Here is a 19,054-nt window from a genome sequence, read left to right as displayed (position 1 = left end):
ATGACTCAACAACAACAACAAGAAGCATGTACAAAATTGCAGTTTTTTCTTATTCTTTATCTTTTTTTCTCTTTTTGTATTTTTATGTACTTTCTGTTTCCTTTTTTATTTATTCCATTTAATTTATATATTGTCCATAAAATATAATTTTTTTTAAAAGAACAGTTGTGTCACTGGAGATCCTCTATTATTTTGAGCCCAGGCTGGATGTGTGTCACAGGTTGGCCACTGTGAGAACAAGATGATGAGCCATTAGCCTAATCCAGCAGTCCCTTTTTATGTTCTTACAAAAGCAATGTAATGCTGAAAAACTCTCTGTTCATACAGAATAAAAATTCACCTAGGTCTGGCCAAAAGGATTTAGAGACCCCGTAGTAGCTGATACATGCCCTCTGGTCATCACAGGTCTCCAGATGTTTGGAGCTACAGCAGTCTGGCTGAAGCTGGTGGGAGCTGTCATTCAAAACACCTGGAGGGCATCATGTTGATGAAGGCTGCTGTAAATCCCTATTATTAATAACAATGCTATATCCTGCTCTTCTGAAGGTTTCCAGCATAAATAAAACCATATCATATAAGTGAATAAAAGTGCAATGGTTTCCAAAATTGGTAATGAAGAATATGATATACAACCAGCACTTAAAAACACCTAAATGGCAGCAAAGGAACATAATGGCAATAAAACTAGGTACAGCACATTAAAAGCCTGCCAAAATGAAACTGTCTGTCTTCATTTTCTGCAGAAAGTCACATAAAAGAGGGAGCCTGACTTAATTTCTGTTGGGAGAGCATTCCACCACCGTGGAGAAGAGCAGGGCAGAAATTGGCATAAAGTTTGTGTATTGTAATTTATGTACATAGGTGTAAACTTACTGCTATAATCTAAATAGAAATGCAGTATGTCTCACTATAGCGGAGATGTGATCAGGAGACTTGTGTGCCTACTCATTCAGCTGTACATTTGAACATAAGAAGAGCCTAGCTGCTGGATCTGGCCAATGGCCCATCTAATCTAGGATCCTGTAACACAGTGGCCAACCAGATTCCAACTCCAGGAAACCCACAAGCAGGACCTGAGCATCACAGCACTCACCCCACTTGCACATCCCAGCAACTGGCAGTAGAGGCATACTGCCTCTGGAAGTGGAGGTAGAATGTAAGAAGAGCTGGTTGGCCCAGGCCAATGGCCCATCTAGCCTAGCATTCTGTTCCCACAGTAGGCAACTGGATGCCTCTGGGAAGCCTGAAAGTAGGATCAGGGCATGATAGCAATCTCCACACTTGTGATTCCCACCAGCTGGTAAGACCATAAGAAGAGCATGCTGGATCAGATGAATGGCCCATCCCACCCAACATCCTGTTCTCACAGAGACTAGCCAGATGCCAGTGGGGAACCTGCATGCAGGATCCAAGCACAAGCACTCTTCCCTCCTGCGGTTTCCAGCAACTGGTACAGTGGTGCCCCGCAAGACGAATGCCTCGCAAGACGGAAAACTCGCTAGACGAAAGGGTTTTGCGGTTTTTGAGCTGCTTCGCAAGACGAATTTCCCTATGGGCTTGCTTCGCAAGACGAAAACGTCTTGCAAGTTTGTTTCCTTTTTCTTAACACCGTTAATACAGTTGCGACCTGACTTCGAGGAGCAACTCATAGAACGCAGTGTACATAGTAGCCTTTTTTGAGGTTTTTAAAGACTGGTGATTTTTGAAGCTTTTCCAAAATTACTTTTGCAGCCATTTGGTAAGTTAAGCTTTTAAAACTTTTTTGGGGGGTTTTGGATTTTGGGTTGGGGTGTTTGGAATTCAAGGACTTGGTGCTGGGAAGGGGTTTGCAAGAATCTGGAAGCTCGTGTGTTTTTTTCTGCATTTTTATGATTTTCTGTGACCATTGGGCCACTCTGCTGTTTTTTTAAAAAAAATCTGGCTTTGAATTTTGAAATGCTCTTTACAGTATGTGTGACTTTAAAGAGCACTTAATAAACTCTTGTTGTACCAAATTTGGCTTTGTTTGGACTTTTTTGACCATAGGAACGCATTACAGTGGTGCCCCGCAAGACGAATGCCTCGCAAGACAAAAAACTCGCTAGACGAAAGGTTTTTTCATTCGCGATTTGCCTCGCAAGACGAATTCCCCTATGGGCTTGCTTCGCAAGACGAAAACGTCTTGCGACTTTGTTAAACCGTTTAAACCGTGCTTCGCAAGAAGAAAAATTCGTTAGACGGCAAAAATTGCGGAACGAATTAATTTCGTCTTGCGGGGCACCACTGTAATTGATTTTCAATGCATTCCTAAAAAATGCCCAGAATGGTTGGGGCAGCCCAGTCAAAAGGGCAAATAAAATCATCATCATTATCATTCCACTGTCTCCTAGAAACAAGGGAATAGCAGTGATGGCTTCCATTCAGAAGCCTAAGGTTGCATGTGGTCATCTCATCAGATGAGGGTACATAAGCTGAAGTGGGGGGTGCATGGTTCCACTGCTGCTGCAACTGCTCCATACAACACAGACCTGCAAACAGCTGTCTAGACACTAGATGCTGTGTGTGTGTGTGCATCTGGAGTACCTTGGGAGCTGTTGTAAGTGTGCACTTTTGACAATAAATAAGGGAAGTCACGAGTCTTCCGGCATCCAGCTTCTAGTGTTCTAATGTGATAAGAGAGGCATAAAAAGTTTGCTCTATTCACTTTCTTCATGCCATGCCTAAGATTATATGCTTCTATCTTTCTGCCTTTTCTCTTAAAAGTTCCAAAGGGGAATTGCTCCATCCCATGGATCGTTTCAGCTGCCCTTTTCTGAACTTATCCCAACTCCACAGCATCCTACTTGGGGTGAGGTGACCAGAACTGCACACAGTATTTTAAATGTGGTCGCGCCATAGATTTGTATAATGTGATTCTGATATTAGTCATTTTATTTTCTATTCCTTTCCTAATGACGGCATGATGTTTCATTGAGGGAAGTACGTACTATCTCCTGAACTACAGGGAATTGTGAACACAGCAGGTTGGAGATATCCTCTGCTTCATTAATGGCCTCATCGCTAATAATGCCACTGCGGGGACCCCAATTTGCCTCTGCTTTCTGAGTACAATAATTAATCCAGCCATATGTCATCTGCACAGAGACAATATCTTTCAAAAACTAGAGAGACTCAGAAGACGACATTTCACTAGCGTCAACATATCTCCTCTATCTTTATTACAGCAAGCAGGCAGCATGCCTAATCTGACACTAAAGCAGCCCCGGAGCTTAATAAACGTGACACTAAAATGCACATTTCTCGATTTATAGAACTTCTCACGTTGCCATGTGCCAAAAGCAGAAAACTGACTTTGCAAGGCAGCTACCGTGGCATTCTGGAAGACTTGAAAAAGCTCTCAGGTGCATGTTTGAACTGTGCTGTAAACAAGTTGGTAAGCCTGGGCCTTCTCTAAACTGCCACGTCATAAATTTGTTTTCCCTGACATCCATATTGCTTTGGGGACAGTTTCCTTCATTCCCCTCCCTTCTTTATGGCTAAACAAAAACACAGGGAGATGTCTAGGTTGGTGAAAGATAGCAATGAAAAGCATTCCTGGTATGAGATAATTAGCAGGGAAAAGCAAAGAGTCATGGGGAATTTAAGCATAGAAGGTCCCACTTTCGTACAGCATTTTCTTTTTTGTTCAAGAAAAAGCTGCTTTGGAACTATGGCTCTGCCATAGTCCAGTCCAGAACAGCAATACCCAAACACAAGTGCTGCAATCAGAGATTCCCCGGGTCAGCCATGCCCTGGTGTCCTCTATGTTGGGCAATTATTATTACCTCACCTAGCTTCCCTAGGGTGTTCCAAAGTATGGGAGCAGCCACTGAGCAAGTCCTCTGTACTGCACTCTATGTGGGTCTGCCTTTGAAGTCTTTGTAAACTAATTCATAGGTCAAGTGGCTGATGGGTGCCAGGCCCTTTGTTTCCATTTCGCACAAACTGATGTGTTCTCAAGTTCAGTTCAGGTTGCTGATGTTACCCTTTAAAGCACTAAATCCCCTGCAACTTGGATCCCTTAAAGGATGCCTTCTTCCATATGTTCCTCCTCACATGCCCCAAATGAAATCAAAGGTCCTGACTCTAGCTCTCTCAACCTTTTGGCTTTAAGCAAGTTAAGATAAAATATCTTGGGTTGGATTCAGAGATTATAGGAACACAGGAAGCTTCCTTACACTGGGTCTACCGAGCTCAGTATTGTCTACACTGACTGGTAGCAGGTCTCCAGGGTTTCAGGCAGGGTACTATCCCAGGTGGAGATACCAGGGACTGAACCTGGGACCTTCTGCACCACTGAGCTACATCCCTTCCTTAACTACCCTTGGGTCCTATTGCAATTATTATGACTTTGTAATCACAATTTCAAATCATCAGTATAGATATCTTTTCCACAATCTCCAGTCTGACTGGGTTCAAGCAACTTAATATAAGGGCATAAATCTAGGAAGATCAAGTTTATTTGATTGATTGATATATTTTGCCCTTCTATGAATTTTATTTTTTATGTGGTTTCACTCTTTCCATTAAGCAAAGTAAGATGAGCAGATGGGGAAGCTTGAATATACAGTGGTTCCCCGCAAGACGAATGCCTCGCAAGACAAAAAACTCGCTAGACAAAATGTTTTTTCATTCGCGATTTGCCTCGCAAGACGAATTCCCCTATGGGCTTGCTTCGCAAGACGAAAACGTCTTGCGACTTTGTTAAACCGTTTAAACCGTGCTTCGCAAGAAGAAAAATTCGTTAGACGGCAAAAATTGCGGAACGAATTAATTTCGTCTTGCGGGGCACCACTGTATGTACAGTATTACTCTCTTTTATTTCTTATTCCTTTCTTAATGCTATTCTTTCCTCCCTTCTTTGTTGAGTTTTGTGTGAGTTATGAAAAAAATGAGTGGTTTTCTTCTTCTTTGACCTTGCTGCTAGAATCTATGTATCAAAACTTTGTATGTGCCAACATGACATTTAATAAATACAACAGTAAAGGGTCAACCTACCTTAGCTGTTCTGGTCACTGAAAACATCTAAGCACCTTGAAGCTTTGACAGTTTGTTCCTGCATCAAGGAAATAGGTTTCATGGTCTTAAGAGAACTCTGACATGATTTTCTCGAGGAGACGTCTGCCACCTAGCGCTTAGCTCCTGCCAGCACACTGGGATTTCCCCTCATGAAGAAACTGGATGATTCAAATAATATCCCTGTCTCCATCCTTCCTGGAAATGGTTGTGCAATGAGCTTAAACAAAACACAAAGGACTATTTGGACTACCAGAGCCTTTGGTTGTTAGTGAGGCTGCCTCAGCCTCCCAAAAGAATGCAATGCATCACTATTTTTAACTAGAATCAGCTCCTCACACATGTACCTACCTGGAACCCTGATATGCTCCAGGTGCCCTTGTCAAACAAGGTAAAATGGATCATTGCTGGAGAAAGGGCCTTTTCCAGAATGACCCTCTGATTGTGGAATGCTCTCTCCAGAAAGGCTCACTTGTTAGTCAGATTAGGACCTGGAAGGCCAGGGTTCAAATTCCCTCAACCATGAAACCCACTGGGGGACCGTAAGCCAGTCACATACTCTCAGCCTACCCTACCTCACAGGGCTGTTGTGAGGATAAAATGGGGAAAGAACTATGCACATCACCTTGAACTCCTTGGAGAAGGTGGGATATAAATGCAATAATTAAATAAATTCAGTTTTTAAAAGTAAATGTATTGGTTATGTTAGGTTGTATCGAAGTTACACTCAGTGTAGACCTATTGAAATGAATGGGCTTCAGTTAGACATGCCTATTCATTTAAATGGATCTCCTCTTGAGTAGGATTATTGTTTAGTCTTGGTATTATTTTTAATGTTCTTGTAAGCTCCCTTAGAAAGCTTTGTTGTTGCATGGCATATAAAAATAAGTCAGTAGGTAACACTAGGAGTTTGGGGAGTTTGTTACTATGCTATGCATTTTTGTTTTTTTATATTGTAAAGCACCTGGTGATCCTCAGATGAAGGGTGGTATAGAATTATTTTTTAATGGTTTCTTATGCCATGGTTTGTTTGATCACCTGCATCCTACCTAAACTATGGTTTGCTTACTGTCAACAAACTGCAATTTGTTGCTGGCTCACAAACCTTAGGTAAAGGTAAAGAGACCCCTGACCATTAGGTCCAGTCGTGACCGACTCTGGGGTTGCGGCGCTCATCTTGCTTTATTGGCCGAGGGAGCCGGCGTGCAGCTTCCGGGTCATGTGGCCAACATGACTAAGCCACTTCTAGCGAACCAAAGCAGCACACGGAAACGCTGTTTACCTTCCCGTCAGAGCGGTACCTATTTATCTACTTGCACCTTGACGTGCTTTCGAACTGCTAGGTTGGCAGGAGCAGGGACCGAGTAACGGGAGCTCACCCTGTCATGGGGATTCGAACCACCAACCTTCTGATTGGCAAGTCTTAGTTTAACCCACAGCGCCACCCGCGTCCGTATAACAGTAATGATTGTATTTAATGTTCAAAGAACTAATGTTTGGTTATGGTGCTGTAATTGGTTGCGTCATAAAGCTGCCATCAGCCTCTGAAATTAGGATAGTACCTCACTAGTTGTTGGAAAATTCTGGTATGTATGCAAATGTTAAACTATAGATCTTACTCCTGCAGGATTGGATAAATTCATGGAGGAAATTAAGACTATCAGCAGAAGCTAGCCACTTCTGGCGAACCAAAGCAGCACACGGAAACGCCGTTTACCTTCCCGCCAGAGCGGTACCTATTTATCTACTTGCACTTTGATGTGCTTTTGAACTGCTAGGTTGGCAGGAGCAGGGACCGAGCAACGGGAGCTCACCCCGTCGTGGGGATTCAAACTGCCGACCCTCTGATCAGCAAGTGCTAGGCTCTGTGGTTTAACCCACAGCGCCACCCACTTACAAACCTTACCTTGCTTTAATTGTGGCTTGGCATTATGGGTGAACCTAGCACCCATCCTTAACTATGGTTTGTTTGGCTAGTCACATCAGTAGCCTCATTCTCCATTAATTTGTTCAATTCTCTTTCAAAGTCATCCAAGTTGGTGGCCATCTCTGTCTCCTATGCGAGCAAGTTCCATAGTTTAACTCTGCACTGCTTAAAAAAGTACCTTCCATGTGAAGACTCTCTCAAACACATATGCACTCATCACTCATTTTTTTAAACAACTAAAGTTTATTGAAATATCTCCAGTAAAAATAAAGAATTCCCCCCACCCACCCCCACACACATAGCTTGAAGCATCCACAGTATTACAGATGCTTTTTACGATGCTGGCTACATGTAGAGGAATGTGATGCTGCATTTCGGCTAGGTCAGGGGCTGAGGAAGCAGTAGCCATTGAGAAACTGTTGGACTCCTATCCTGCTGGAGCCCAACCTTTCAGCCCCTGCAGGCAGTACAGCTAGTGGCTGGCGGTGGTAGTGTGAACTGTAGTCCAGCCTCATTGGGAGGGCCACAGGATAACAAACGATACCAAGATTCTTAAGCAAAAGTTCTCATCATTTCCACAGTCCCCCTTTTTCTATTTGGTATGGAATTTGTAATGGAATCTCACACTGGGGGGAAAAACACATCAGGGAGGCTAGATCCCTGAAAAGAAAGGACCATCACTGCCTCGCCACTTTCCCTCTCCAATCACCCCTCCAGTTCCAGCAGTCTCTGACGCGTCTCCAGCACAATCTTCTCCATCACCTCTGGCTTGAGAAGGTCCTTGATCTGCTATTTTTTAAAAATAAAATAAAAGTTGAATTAGCATACAAAGAAGATCACAACACACAGCACAGCCGGTTCAGGAACAATTTGTAGTCAATCTAAACCCACCCTACAGCTTTTTAGAATGCTTTTGTTTGAGCAGAAAGAAGCTGGCTGATCTGTAATGTACAGCACTGATCTGTAATGTCTCCAACTCTCTCTCTCTCTCCCCCCTCCCTCCAGCAGCTTTGCAATTGTTTTAAAAGTACTTGTAGGTTTGGGGATATTTCTCACCACCAGAACTTTCAAGGAAAAGGATAAATGGGTAAGACAACATGTGCTTCAATCAAAATCTTCATAAAAGCGAATAGCCCGTCTGATGGCTTACTGGTGTACATCTGCAAACTGCTCAGTAGAAGCTGGGCTCACATCACTGGCAAAAAATATTCTCACATCCATTGTTAAAGAGTTTGTGTTTGTCTTCAGACTGTCATCGTTCATGAACAGCTGTGTTAATGGCAAATTCAGTAGTGCAGGATCCCTTCCAGATTCTGAGAGCCACACCCCATTCTAAGATTATACTCACACTAAGATTGTGTAAGAAAGGGGGGTGGGGAAGAGAAACTGCATGAGTTTTGGAAGTCACACCTTTATGGCTTGCATTAATAACTGAAGAGGAAGTAGTGTCCTATAGATATACAAGGGGCCAACTCATTGGTGGGGAGAAATGGACACCCCATTTCATTACAGGAAAACATTATGGCCTGTGGAAGTGTGCGCACGTGTGGATGCATAGCCAAGCCAGCCTGCCACCACCCCTGCCACCCTTCCACAGCCCAGAACAAAGAGCAGCAATTGGATACATCACCTCATGAGAAAGGGAGGCCTCGTAGCAGTAGAGGATGCTGGTGTCATAGAGCATCTGTTTCTGCTCTGCCAGAGCCACAACGCAGTTCCGGAGTCGGGAAATCACTTCACGGTCAGACAAGGGCACTGGCTAAAAAGGGGAAGTAAGGAACCCACATGAAGTCAGCGGCCATTGTCTCAGGAGCAACAATGGAGGGTGGTGAAGGAAGAACCCCAAGTTCTCACACACAACACCAAGCCGCAATTAAAACAAACCCAGGGTTTGCAACCCAAATAATGGTTGCAGACTGTGGTTTGCTGGCAATAACAAGCCAGTTAAGGCGCCGGTCAGAGGTCACACATAACACTAAGTCAGTCAATCCAGAAGTGGGCAGAGGAATTACCTGGGCTGGGAAGGAACAGGAACTAAAAGGCAGGGGAGGTACTGAAGGCGTACAGATCTATCAGACTTTGAAAAGCTGGTGTCACTGAATCATATTTACCAATTTTGTTGAATTAATTAAATTAAATGGTTTTAATTAGATGTTGAATAAATGTGCAATTAACTGTTACTGTTTTGAACTTTGTTAATATCTTCTTTAGTGGGTCATGCAAACCGCTATTCTGAATAATGCTTTTCACAGGGTAGTAGGCGGGGGGGGGGGGCGTTTATAGAATCAAGGTGGCAGGGGTCTGAAAAAGTTGGAGAACCACTATGCTAACCTGTGGGGTAACAAACTATGGTTTAGGGATACCCGATGACCATAAAAGTGTGTTGTGAAAGACTTTAGACCTAACGTGAACAGGAGAGAAAGCAAAAGACAGCCTCCAGTGATGAACATTAGTTCTGGTGAACTGTCAGTTCAGGTACAACAGCAGTCTATAAGACACCAGAAGACGAAATTGTGGATATAGCTAAATGTTGGAAGATTCAGGACAGATTAAAGAAAGTTCTTCTTCACTCAGTGCAGTTAAACTGTCAAACCCGTTCCCACAGGAGAAGGTGATGGCCACCAACTTGGATGGTTTTAAAAGAAGATAAGACAAATTAATGGAGAAGGCTATCAATGGGTATTAGCCACAATGGCTACAAGCTATGCTCTTCCTCCACAGTTGGAGGCAGCAATGCTTCTGAATACCACTTACTGGAGACCACAGGAAGGGAGAGTGCTATTGCACTCAGGACCTGCTTCCAAGCTTCCCACAGGCATCTGCTCAATCACCGTGAGAACAGGATGCTGGACTAGATGAGCGATTGGCTTGACTCAGCAGGCTCTTCTCATGTTCTTTACTAGGTAGGAGGCTGAACCTCATAACACGTCCAGCACCACTGCTCATCCCTTACCTTGAGGGGTGGATCAAGGGGAAGAGGAGAATGCCAAGACTTGGCTGCAGGCTACCAGTTGCAAACACTTAGTAAATAGCTTATTCATTCAACTCCAGCCAAGGGCTTTTCTCTGCTGCGTTCCCAAGGTCTGTTAGCTCACCTCCAGGTTGGTGATGAATCCCCCAGCCTCCTCATTCTTCTGTCTGGGCGTTGGGTAGATCCAGATGAACCCATTGTTGCCAAGGATAACAGAAGCCCCACAAGTCAAGTCATGGAAATGGGTCTTCTGCCGCTTCACAAGGGAAGGGGACACCTGGACGAGCACACCTTGGCCAAGCTGGAGAGACAAAGATGCAGACCTGAAGTCAGCATAGAGCAGTCAGGATGGGAAGGTGGTGGTTAATGCACCAAGGATGCTGGAGGAAATCTCCAATGTGCTGGAAGAGGGCAAAGTGTGTTGTAGTGGTTAGCATGTCACACTAGGACCTTGGAGGCCACATGAAGCTCCCTGGCTCACCTTGATTCAGGACAGATAAAAGGAAGTCCTTCTTCACCCAGCGCATAGGTTAAATATGGAACTCCCTCCCATGGGAGTCAGTGATGGCCACCAACATGGATGGCTTTGAAAAGGATTGGACAGATTCATGGAGGAGAGGGCTATCAATCGCTACTAGCCACGATGGCTATGCTCCACCTGCACAGCCAGAGATAGTAACCAGTTACTGGAAGACGCAGGAGGAGAGGGTGTTACAAACAAGATGCCAGACTACATGGGCCACTGGTCTGATCCGGCAGGGTCATCTTATATTCTTGGGCCCAATCACTGTTTCTCACCTTTACCTACCTCACAGGGTTGTTGTGAGAATTAAATGAGGACTAGGGCCTGGGAGAGACCAGGGTTTAAATTCCCACTGGGCCATGAAGCTCTTTGGGTGACCTTGGGCCAGTCTTCCCTCTCAGCCTATAACCTGCCTCACAGGGCCATGCGAATTAAATGAGGAGGGAGAGAATCATGTATGCCACTTTGAGCTCCTTGGAAAAAAAGGTGGGATATACATGTACAGACATTAAGTCTTGAATGCAGTCATCCAAATGGCATCAAAACAAACCTGGAAAATCTTTTACATTACAGATTCAGCTCACACCCACAGAATATACAATCTAAAGCACTGCAGTAATTTCTTTGGTAATTGTTTTTAAAATTTTCACTAAAGTTTGTTAAGGAAGGAAGGAAATGTATAAGGAAATACCTTACAGAGTGGTTGTTAAGGATTACAGAGAACATGGATTGCTTTCAAAGTACTATTGGAATACCAACTAATTATTTAAGTTCCCAGGAAGCAATTAATGTAAGCACAAGCTCTGGAACAGAGCCTAACAGAGAAAGAACTCTGTTAATAGAAGCAGAGAATGCAGGTGATATGTAGGTACAGGACCCTACATTGCTTACTGAGAAAGTTAAACATACCTTGATCATGGGGCTACCCTACCAAAAAGATTTAAAAATCCATCCCTAGAGTAATAGCAAAGGCTTAATCAAGTCAGCCCATTTTAGCAGTTATTCCTCACCACATTTTTTAATCCAGTTTGCTGTCCTTTCACCCTTTATTCTATAATCACACTTTTCCTTTCATCTTTTAAGTAAATGCTAATCCCCCAAAGTGGGTGGGTGGGCAGGATAATCCTCAATTGCAACCTACTCCCTGGCAGGGACCCTCCCTTTGCTTTTATCCCAAGATGGGGAAAGCAAAGACTGTAAGAAATTCCCAACCTTATAAAGCCCTAAATCTGAGCCCCAGGACTCAGAAGAAAGAAAAAAGAGAAAGTTTTCCTGTAAATGTAATAATCACTTACGCTGAGCAGGTGTTGCAATTCCCCCCCCCCCAAAAAAAAGGGTAGGAGGGCTTTATGGTCTCAGAATCACAGCCCCAGGAAGATCAAAGTTCAGAGCCCAAAAACTGGGGAGTAGATTCTCACAATATTCTAATTGGGGAACTTGATCTCTTCATCTCCTCAGGCTGCCTTCTGCAGGGAATTAAAAGCACCTGGCAAGGACATGCCCTGTCCTAGGAGCAAAAGCCAGTGGAGCAATCATCTGATCCCAAGAGCAAGCATTGAATGAAGGACCCCACTGATTTCAGGTGCCATATACAATGCATTTGCCAGTACGGTATCTCTGCAGCCCAGCTAAGCCTTCTAAGAATGTAAGAGCATAAGAAGAGCCTGCTAGATCTGGCCAATGGCCCATTTAGTCCAGCATCTTCTTCTCACAGTGGCCAACCAGATGCTGGTGGGAAGGAAACCTGCAAGCAGGATTCGAGCACAAAAGCAACGCTCCTCTCCTGTGGTTTCCAGCAACTGGCACTCAGAAGAATTACTGCGCCTGACTGTGGAGGCAGAGCATCATGGTTAGCAGCCTTTGATAAGTCCTCTCCACCATAGCTTTGTTTAATCCTCTTTTAAAGCCTGGCACATGTTCCGGGACATGCCCAGATTTTTCTGTGGCACACGACAGGCAGAATGACTTCACCACACAGAGCAGCAAGCAAATAAAGCTGACCCACCTTTCCGTATTTCAGACTCCGTGTGTGCAGCGATACAGCCCCATCAGAGAACACCGCTTGTACTTCTGCCTGTCAGGATTGCTTAAGGAAATCAGCCAATTTTGTACAGGCATTTGCTGATGGGGAGTAGGGAGTAGGGAATGCCTCTTCTTCGCTTAGGGAAAGAACCTATGGCAGATAGTGTTGGATTTCCCCAACTCCCATCAACCGCAGCCAGTATGGTTAATGGTCCAGAGGCAACAGAGGGCGGTTATCAGATTTTTCACTGCCCTTGGCTTCCCCCTGGCCAAATACTAGAGTATGGATACACTGATAAGGTCCCCTTCCTGCAGGTAATCTCGCATTGCCAGTTCATCCTCTGCTGATCTCCGCCTCTGAAAAACATGCAGGCGCACCCATTAAAGGAAGCAAAATTAGAAGGCTGTCATTCATTTAAATAGGTCTTAAGTCAGTTGAACTTAATACTGAGTCAGACACGAGGTCCATCTCTCTCAGTACTGCCTACACTGACTGGCAGTGACTCTCCAGGGGTTTGAGGCAGAGGGGATCTCTCCCATCCTTATGTGGGGATTGAACCTGGGATCTTCGGCATGCAAAGCAGGTGCTCTACCACTGAGCTATGACCATTTCTCGTACCAGTAAAAATTCCAGTCCTCATGATTCTGATTTAAATATGGATATAGGAAGCTGCCTTATACCAAAGTCAGACACTGACTGGCAGTGGCTCTCCAGGGTTTCACACAGGGAATATCTCCCAGCCCTGTGTGGAGATGCCACCTGGGAACCTTCTACTTGAAAAGCATGTGCTTTACCACTGAGCCAAAAGTCATTTCCCCTAAATGCAATAAGAGTGCCTCTGAGCATATGCCTGATATCAAACAGGCAGCAAAATCACAACATACACACTAACCATTACTAGGAGTATTATTCTCTGTGTGCTCAGGAGTTGGAAATGGAGCCCTTGCCTATGTGAGGGCCCAATAAGCCTGCTAGGGTGTCTTTAGATAAAACACCCACGGCTTCCTAGCTAATGCAGCTTTGGGAGGGCACTCACCAGCTCCCCTCCTGGAAGATTCATGGATGAAAGAAGCAAGACAGAATCCAGCCTGGAATTGGTCTCGACTTTCCACCGTTTCTGCTGAACCTAAAAAGGAAAAAAAACATTTTCTTAAGTACTTGTTAAAGTCAAGAGATTTCTCTTCAATGGAGCATGGCAAGAGGAAGATTAGCCTGGCCCTATCCACTGACCCAAGAACCAAGAGTGCCTTGATTGTGTGCCAGTATGTTATTACCATGTTATGTTATTACAGAGGAGGGGCACCTTTTTCACCTCAAGGGCTGCGCTATCTCAGGGAGAGATTCTTGGGGGCCGCAAGCCAGGGGCCAGAGGCAAAAGCCCACACAGAACGCTTTCTCTGTCCAACAAAGGGAGAGATGTAGTCACAACTCAAGTACATGATCCAGCTAGGCAAGAGCACTTGAGGAAGACTTGGTAGAGTGTGCAGCCTGGTGAGAGCCCCGAGGGCCTGACAGAGAGACCTAGAGGGCTGCATGAGATTCCCCATGACAAACCATAAACCACCTTGATGAGCATTTGAGCATTTTCCTCTCGACATGTTCTCTCTCATTAAATACTTTCAAAATACAAAAGTTGGTATGTTGTGTATATTTCAAATCTGGGGTAAGGATGCTGTGTGGTCTGCCCCTAAGATGCTGTTGGACTCCAGCTTCCATCAGTCCCTGCAGCCAGCATGCCAACGGACCAGAGCTGAAGTCCACCAACGTCCAGAGAGGTGCAGGTTCTCCACCTTCAGCTTAAAAAAAAAAAAGTGATATCCTCAGTACCTCTGTGATTCGTCCAACCACAATATCACCAACTTCGCCATTGTATCTGCAAGGAAAATAAAACAAAGACAACTCTCAAAAAGATGGTTCTTTGGTAACCTGAATTCTCTTGACTGAAAGGCTAGGGAACCTGCACACTTCCTCTGCCCCCAACCGTTATTCTCAACAGTCCACCTAAAGGCAGCAAGACCAGTCAGGACTGATGGTGCAAGTTGGGGAAGCAAATGAAATCATTTTTAGAATCAAGGAAAGTATCTGAAATCAAATATTCACTGGAGCGTAAATGTGTATTGTTTTTTAAAAGGGTCACCAGTTGCTGCATAAGCAAGCCCACATCAACATCACAAAATGTAATGTTGCACCCACATTGCATGTGTTTTTGTTCTTGCTCCTTCCTGGTAGTTCGTCACCCTGACCTCAGCTCTCATCTGCGGCTCAAGAAGCTGTCAGCATGAGACAGCGGCCACACACCAGGAGCAGCTTCAGCTGGCTAACTAAACCAGGAGAGGGTAGCCGATGAATTTCAAACCCTTGGTGAATTAGAGACTCCCCCCTGCATGTGAAGATAGGCTCCAGCGGATTGAGTAGACCAATTGTGGGTACAACAGTCAAGAAGGAAGTTTCTGCACATAATGTAGAGGGATGTGAGGGGCAGATGGGGCTCATCTACTTGGGAAGGTAGCCTATCTAGGAAAGGAAAATTCTGATCCTAAATCTCCACTTGTGCCTAGCAAGCCAAAACACCAGGATCCTGTGCCCTGTCTTGTCCACCGACCTGCTGCAGGTCAATGACTCACAGAAGATGGCCATCACTGACTATGAGCTGAAAACACTCGACGCTCACGTTGCCACTCTACAGGAAACCAGGCTCACTTTGAATGGCTGCCTCCGAGAGAAGAACTACATATTCTTCTGGCAAGGAGGGCATCCAAAAGAGCCAACTATTCACTGTGTCATCTGCGTGACAGACAAACTAGCAAACAAGTTTTCTTCATCTTGTATTATTATGTTGTGAACCGTCCTGAGGAATACAGATGAAGGGTGACATACAAGCTACAATTCTCAGTGTTAAACCACTCCAGGAATCGCAGCTCCCTGAAGGGAAGAGAGGGGTCCCCTAACAATTCTCGGCACCCTGAACAAACTGCAGTTCCCAGGACTCTTTGGGGGAAGCTATGACTGTTTAAAGGGGTGCAATACTGCTTTAAATGCATCGTGCAAATGAGGTGTATGACAGCTACTCTTCTGGAGCCTCTTACCTTGTTTTCAAAGCTTTCACACAGATCAGCTTGTTCACCCTGTCCACAACACCAGCCACAGAGGCAATGAGCTTCTCGCCTCCCAGGTATGTCCCATGGCCTCTACCAGAGAATAGGAAAAATAAATGGTCTGGCACACAACTCTGTAGATTATTTTAAAAACATCAGAATATGATCATTGCTCATCTGTGCATTATACTGTCCTTACTCTGCTTCGATATATAGAATGCAACTAAAAAATTTAGGCTTTCTAGTTTAGAGAAATAGAGGAATGAAGGGTTCTCTGTCCTGCCCTGGCCTGGCCTGCTCACTCATCTGTCCACAAGGTTGTCTCACCTATGGCAACTACCAGGCAAGTGTTTGAAGACAGTTATAGAATAGCATATGGTGTGAAGGAAGCTGGTAGTCCCCCTGCAGCTGCTGCTGCCACCCCCCCCCCTTCACCTCTCAGAATTCTAGAATCTAGGGTCATCCAATGAACTGAACTAGATTCTGGGGACTTGCTGCAGTTTAGTGAGTAGAGAACATGCTTTGCATGCAGAAGGTCCCAAGTTCAATCTCTGATGGCATCTCCAGGTAGGACTGAGAAAAGACTGAAACCCTGTAGTCGGTGTAGATGATATTGAATGAGATGGATCATTGCTCTGGCTAGGCTTAGGGTAGTTTCCTGTGATTGTCATAGAGATACACTTTTTTCACACATGTAACTGATGTCTGGAATTCAATGTCACAAGCTGAGGCCCCGCTGGCTTCAATGACTTTAAAAAGGGGGTTCAGACAAAATTAATGGAGGAGGAGTATATCAGCAACGATCCTGATTTCCTGGTTTATCTTTTGTAGATTGCCTTGAGGCTTCTTTTTCCACAGTCAAGCAGGGTACATATCATGTGCAATAAATAAATTAAATAAATAAATAAAAGTGATTGCTCCATCACCGCCGCCAAGCTCTTCTCCCCTATTATTTTACTGTTAGTATTATTATTATTTACTAAACCTGCTAGCCACTTTTATCCAGCCCAGGGCAGCCCTAAGTGACTTGCAACCAACTAATCTGTAAACCAACAGTGCCTCTGAGAGCACGTGGTTTAATATCTAAGCAGCACCGAAGCCAGCAAGATGCAATGTCGCCCCTTGCTCTGGGAGCATCATTCTGCACATACTCAGGGGTACTCTTGGCTGCTCAGGTTCAGGGGCGCCGATTAAGTCCCAAGAATGGGGCTGGTGGCAGGAGCGCGATAGCTGTGTCCCCCCTCGCTTGCCCCATAACACGCGCACAAACACGGCAGGTATTTTACGGAGCAACCAGCTACCCACGTGGGTGCTTCCATGAGAAGGAGCCTGCCTGCCCGCCTTCCCTTCACCTCATGTATCCTGGGTCGGTGGTGATGGTGTCCCCCGGGGCCACCAGGTCCTTGTCCCGCTCGCCCTCCTCGCGGGAGAAGCTCTGAGCCAGGCGAGGGCGGGGAACCGGGAGCCGCACTTCCACGGATGTCGCCGGGGCCGGTGCTACTGCTGCAGCTTCCGCCATCTTGACTGCTGGCACGCGGTCGCGCGATCTGCTGAAACGCTGCCTCCGGTTCCGCCGTTTTAACTCCTGGCACGCCCACGTGGAGCGGGAGCGACATGCGTGGAGGAAGAGGGGTGCACGTTGGCGAGTCAACATTGATCACTTCCGGTAGCCATTCGACAACATCTCTCTCTTCCCGCCCCCCATTTGAATTTACAGTACGTAACTGGACATTTAATCCCGTGTTTGACCAGTTCCCCCGCTGCTGTACAAACGTGTTAATAGGTTGTATGTATCCAACCAGGTTTTGCTCTGAATATGTCCACGGGGGTAATGCGTTCAAATGGACCAAACTTAGGTCCATTCCGCCATCATGGACTTATATTCAGCTAAGTCCCGTTGAAGTGAATAGGCATAGCTAGCTGAGGTTCATTGATTTCAGTGGGTCTTCTTTGAGTGTAGAGAAGTTTAAAATTAGCAATATACAGAAAACAGATTTTAAAAACAGTTAAAATACAGTACTGTATTTGTATGCTAGGTTTGGAATCCGGAAGTCTCATCTACTTTCATGGACCAGGAGACATTGTCCCCTTTGGCGGTAGAGGCATTCAAAGCGAGGGTTGCCCAGAGAAGCGTGGCGGAGCACCCATGATGGATTCTGGCGACATCGGGCGAAAGCGCTTTCACGTTTAGTCATAAGAGAGGAAAAGGGCCCGAGCAGGTTTTTTGTGCCTTTGAAATATGCTTCTCTGGCGCCCTCTTCTGTCCACGTGTGTTTTTTTTAAAAAGCAACAGCCCCTAAATATCACATGCAAATATTGCTGTCTCTCCTCCTAACCTACTTCAGAGGATTGTTGTGAGGATAAAATACAGTGGTACCTCTGGATACAAACGGGATCCGTTCCAGAGCCCCATTCGCATCTTGAAGTAAACGTAAGACGCGACTGTGTGTGCGCAGGTCTCATTTCACCGCTTCCGTGCATGCGCGTGACATTATTTTGAGCGCATGCGCAAGCGGCGAAACCCGGAAGTAACGCACTCAAATATTCAAATATAACCCAAAAATATTCATCCCGAAGCTACTTTAACCCAGGGTATTACTGTAGGGAAGAGGAGAACCACGTGTGCCACTTTGAGCTTCTTGGTGAAATTGGGATGCCATTATGATGATGATGATGATATTGTGCTCAGGTCCTGCTTCTGGGTTTTATCATAGTGGGCATCTGAGTGGGCACTGTGAGCCAGGGGCTCTGACTTGGACCCCAGATATGGGTGCCTAGCGAGGCCATATCATGACATCATGACATCACGTGTGCTGTGACATCATAACATCACATTATGTCACCCTCCTGGAAGCGGAGGAGTGTGAGGCCTAGAACACCGCTTTCAAGGCTCCAATAATTCTAAGGCCCTGCAAGGTCTCTGTGATAGTAATTTTATGGTCTTAGATATATGGTAATGTTCATAAGTGTACCAACCAAACATATACATAGATCGGAACAGGAAGGCCAACCTGGAACCATTTTGATTCCTAAACTGAGCAAATGTTTTCTCTGCAAGGTCAAACTGGGAAAGCCTCCCCATTGTCTTTTCCTTCACAAATCCTGTCTTAAGGGTATGTCTGTGTTTGAATAGGGTGTGAGCCTGTGACCTGGCCCAGGAACTAAGTATTTATCACTACAAAAGACTGGCCAGGCTCCCCAGGAAATCCAATCAAGTAACCTGCCAGACAGGAGATAAACAACGACAAGAGAAAACAACATTCAAATGTTCTGTTTTAGACCACCTTTTTTGTGATGTAGGTATGATGTATCTGAGGGGTGGTCTTAGGCTACACCCCTTCTGTGATGTACGTATGATGTTTCTGGGGGTGGGCTTGAGCTACAGGGTGGCAATTTCAAAAGTCTTTATAAGACCTTGCACAGCATTTTTCTGGGTCCCTTCTCTCCTGCGGGTGAGGGGAGCACCCTGTTGCAACAGATC

General features: G+C 45.2%; 1 protein-coding gene across 4 annotated transcripts; it reads right to left on the bottom strand.

Annotated features, from left to right (window-relative positions):
• Positions 1 to 7,184: 7,184 nt before the first annotated feature.
• On the bottom strand, positions 7,185 to 17,259 carry EXOSC2 (exosome component 2). 4 transcript variants are annotated; one of them, XM_082207866.1, is made up of 9 exons: positions 16,926 to 17,259; positions 15,565 to 15,666; positions 14,306 to 14,351; positions 13,515 to 13,604; positions 12,769 to 12,834; positions 12,461 to 12,529; positions 10,057 to 10,233; positions 8,592 to 8,720; positions 7,185 to 7,750 (listed from the first exon to the last, which is right to left on the bottom strand). In XM_082207866.1, exons 1-9 carry the CDS (start codon positions 17,225 to 17,227, stop codon positions 7,667 to 7,669), a joined length of 1,065 nt encoding a protein of 354 aa, XP_082063992.1. In that variant the 5' UTR covers positions 17,228 to 17,259; the 3' UTR covers positions 7,185 to 7,666. The 4 variants fall into 4 exon arrangements, with proteins under 4 accessions (XP_082063992.1, XP_082063993.1, XP_082063990.1 ...); XM_082207867.1 differs by having other exon boundaries at positions 7,185 to 7,747; XM_082207864.1 differs by having other exon boundaries at positions 16,879 to 17,204.
• Between the last annotated feature and the right edge of the window lie 1,795 nt (positions 17,260 to 19,054).

The sequence above is a fragment of the Podarcis vaucheri genome, assembly GCF_965113315.1.
Source record: "Podarcis vaucheri genome assembly, chromosome: Z".
Classification (NCBI taxonomy): Eukaryota; Metazoa; Chordata; class Lepidosauria; order Squamata; family Lacertidae; genus Podarcis; species Podarcis vaucheri.
Note: the sequence above shows the minus strand (reverse complement) of the source record. Positions and strands in the feature narration are given on the sequence as shown.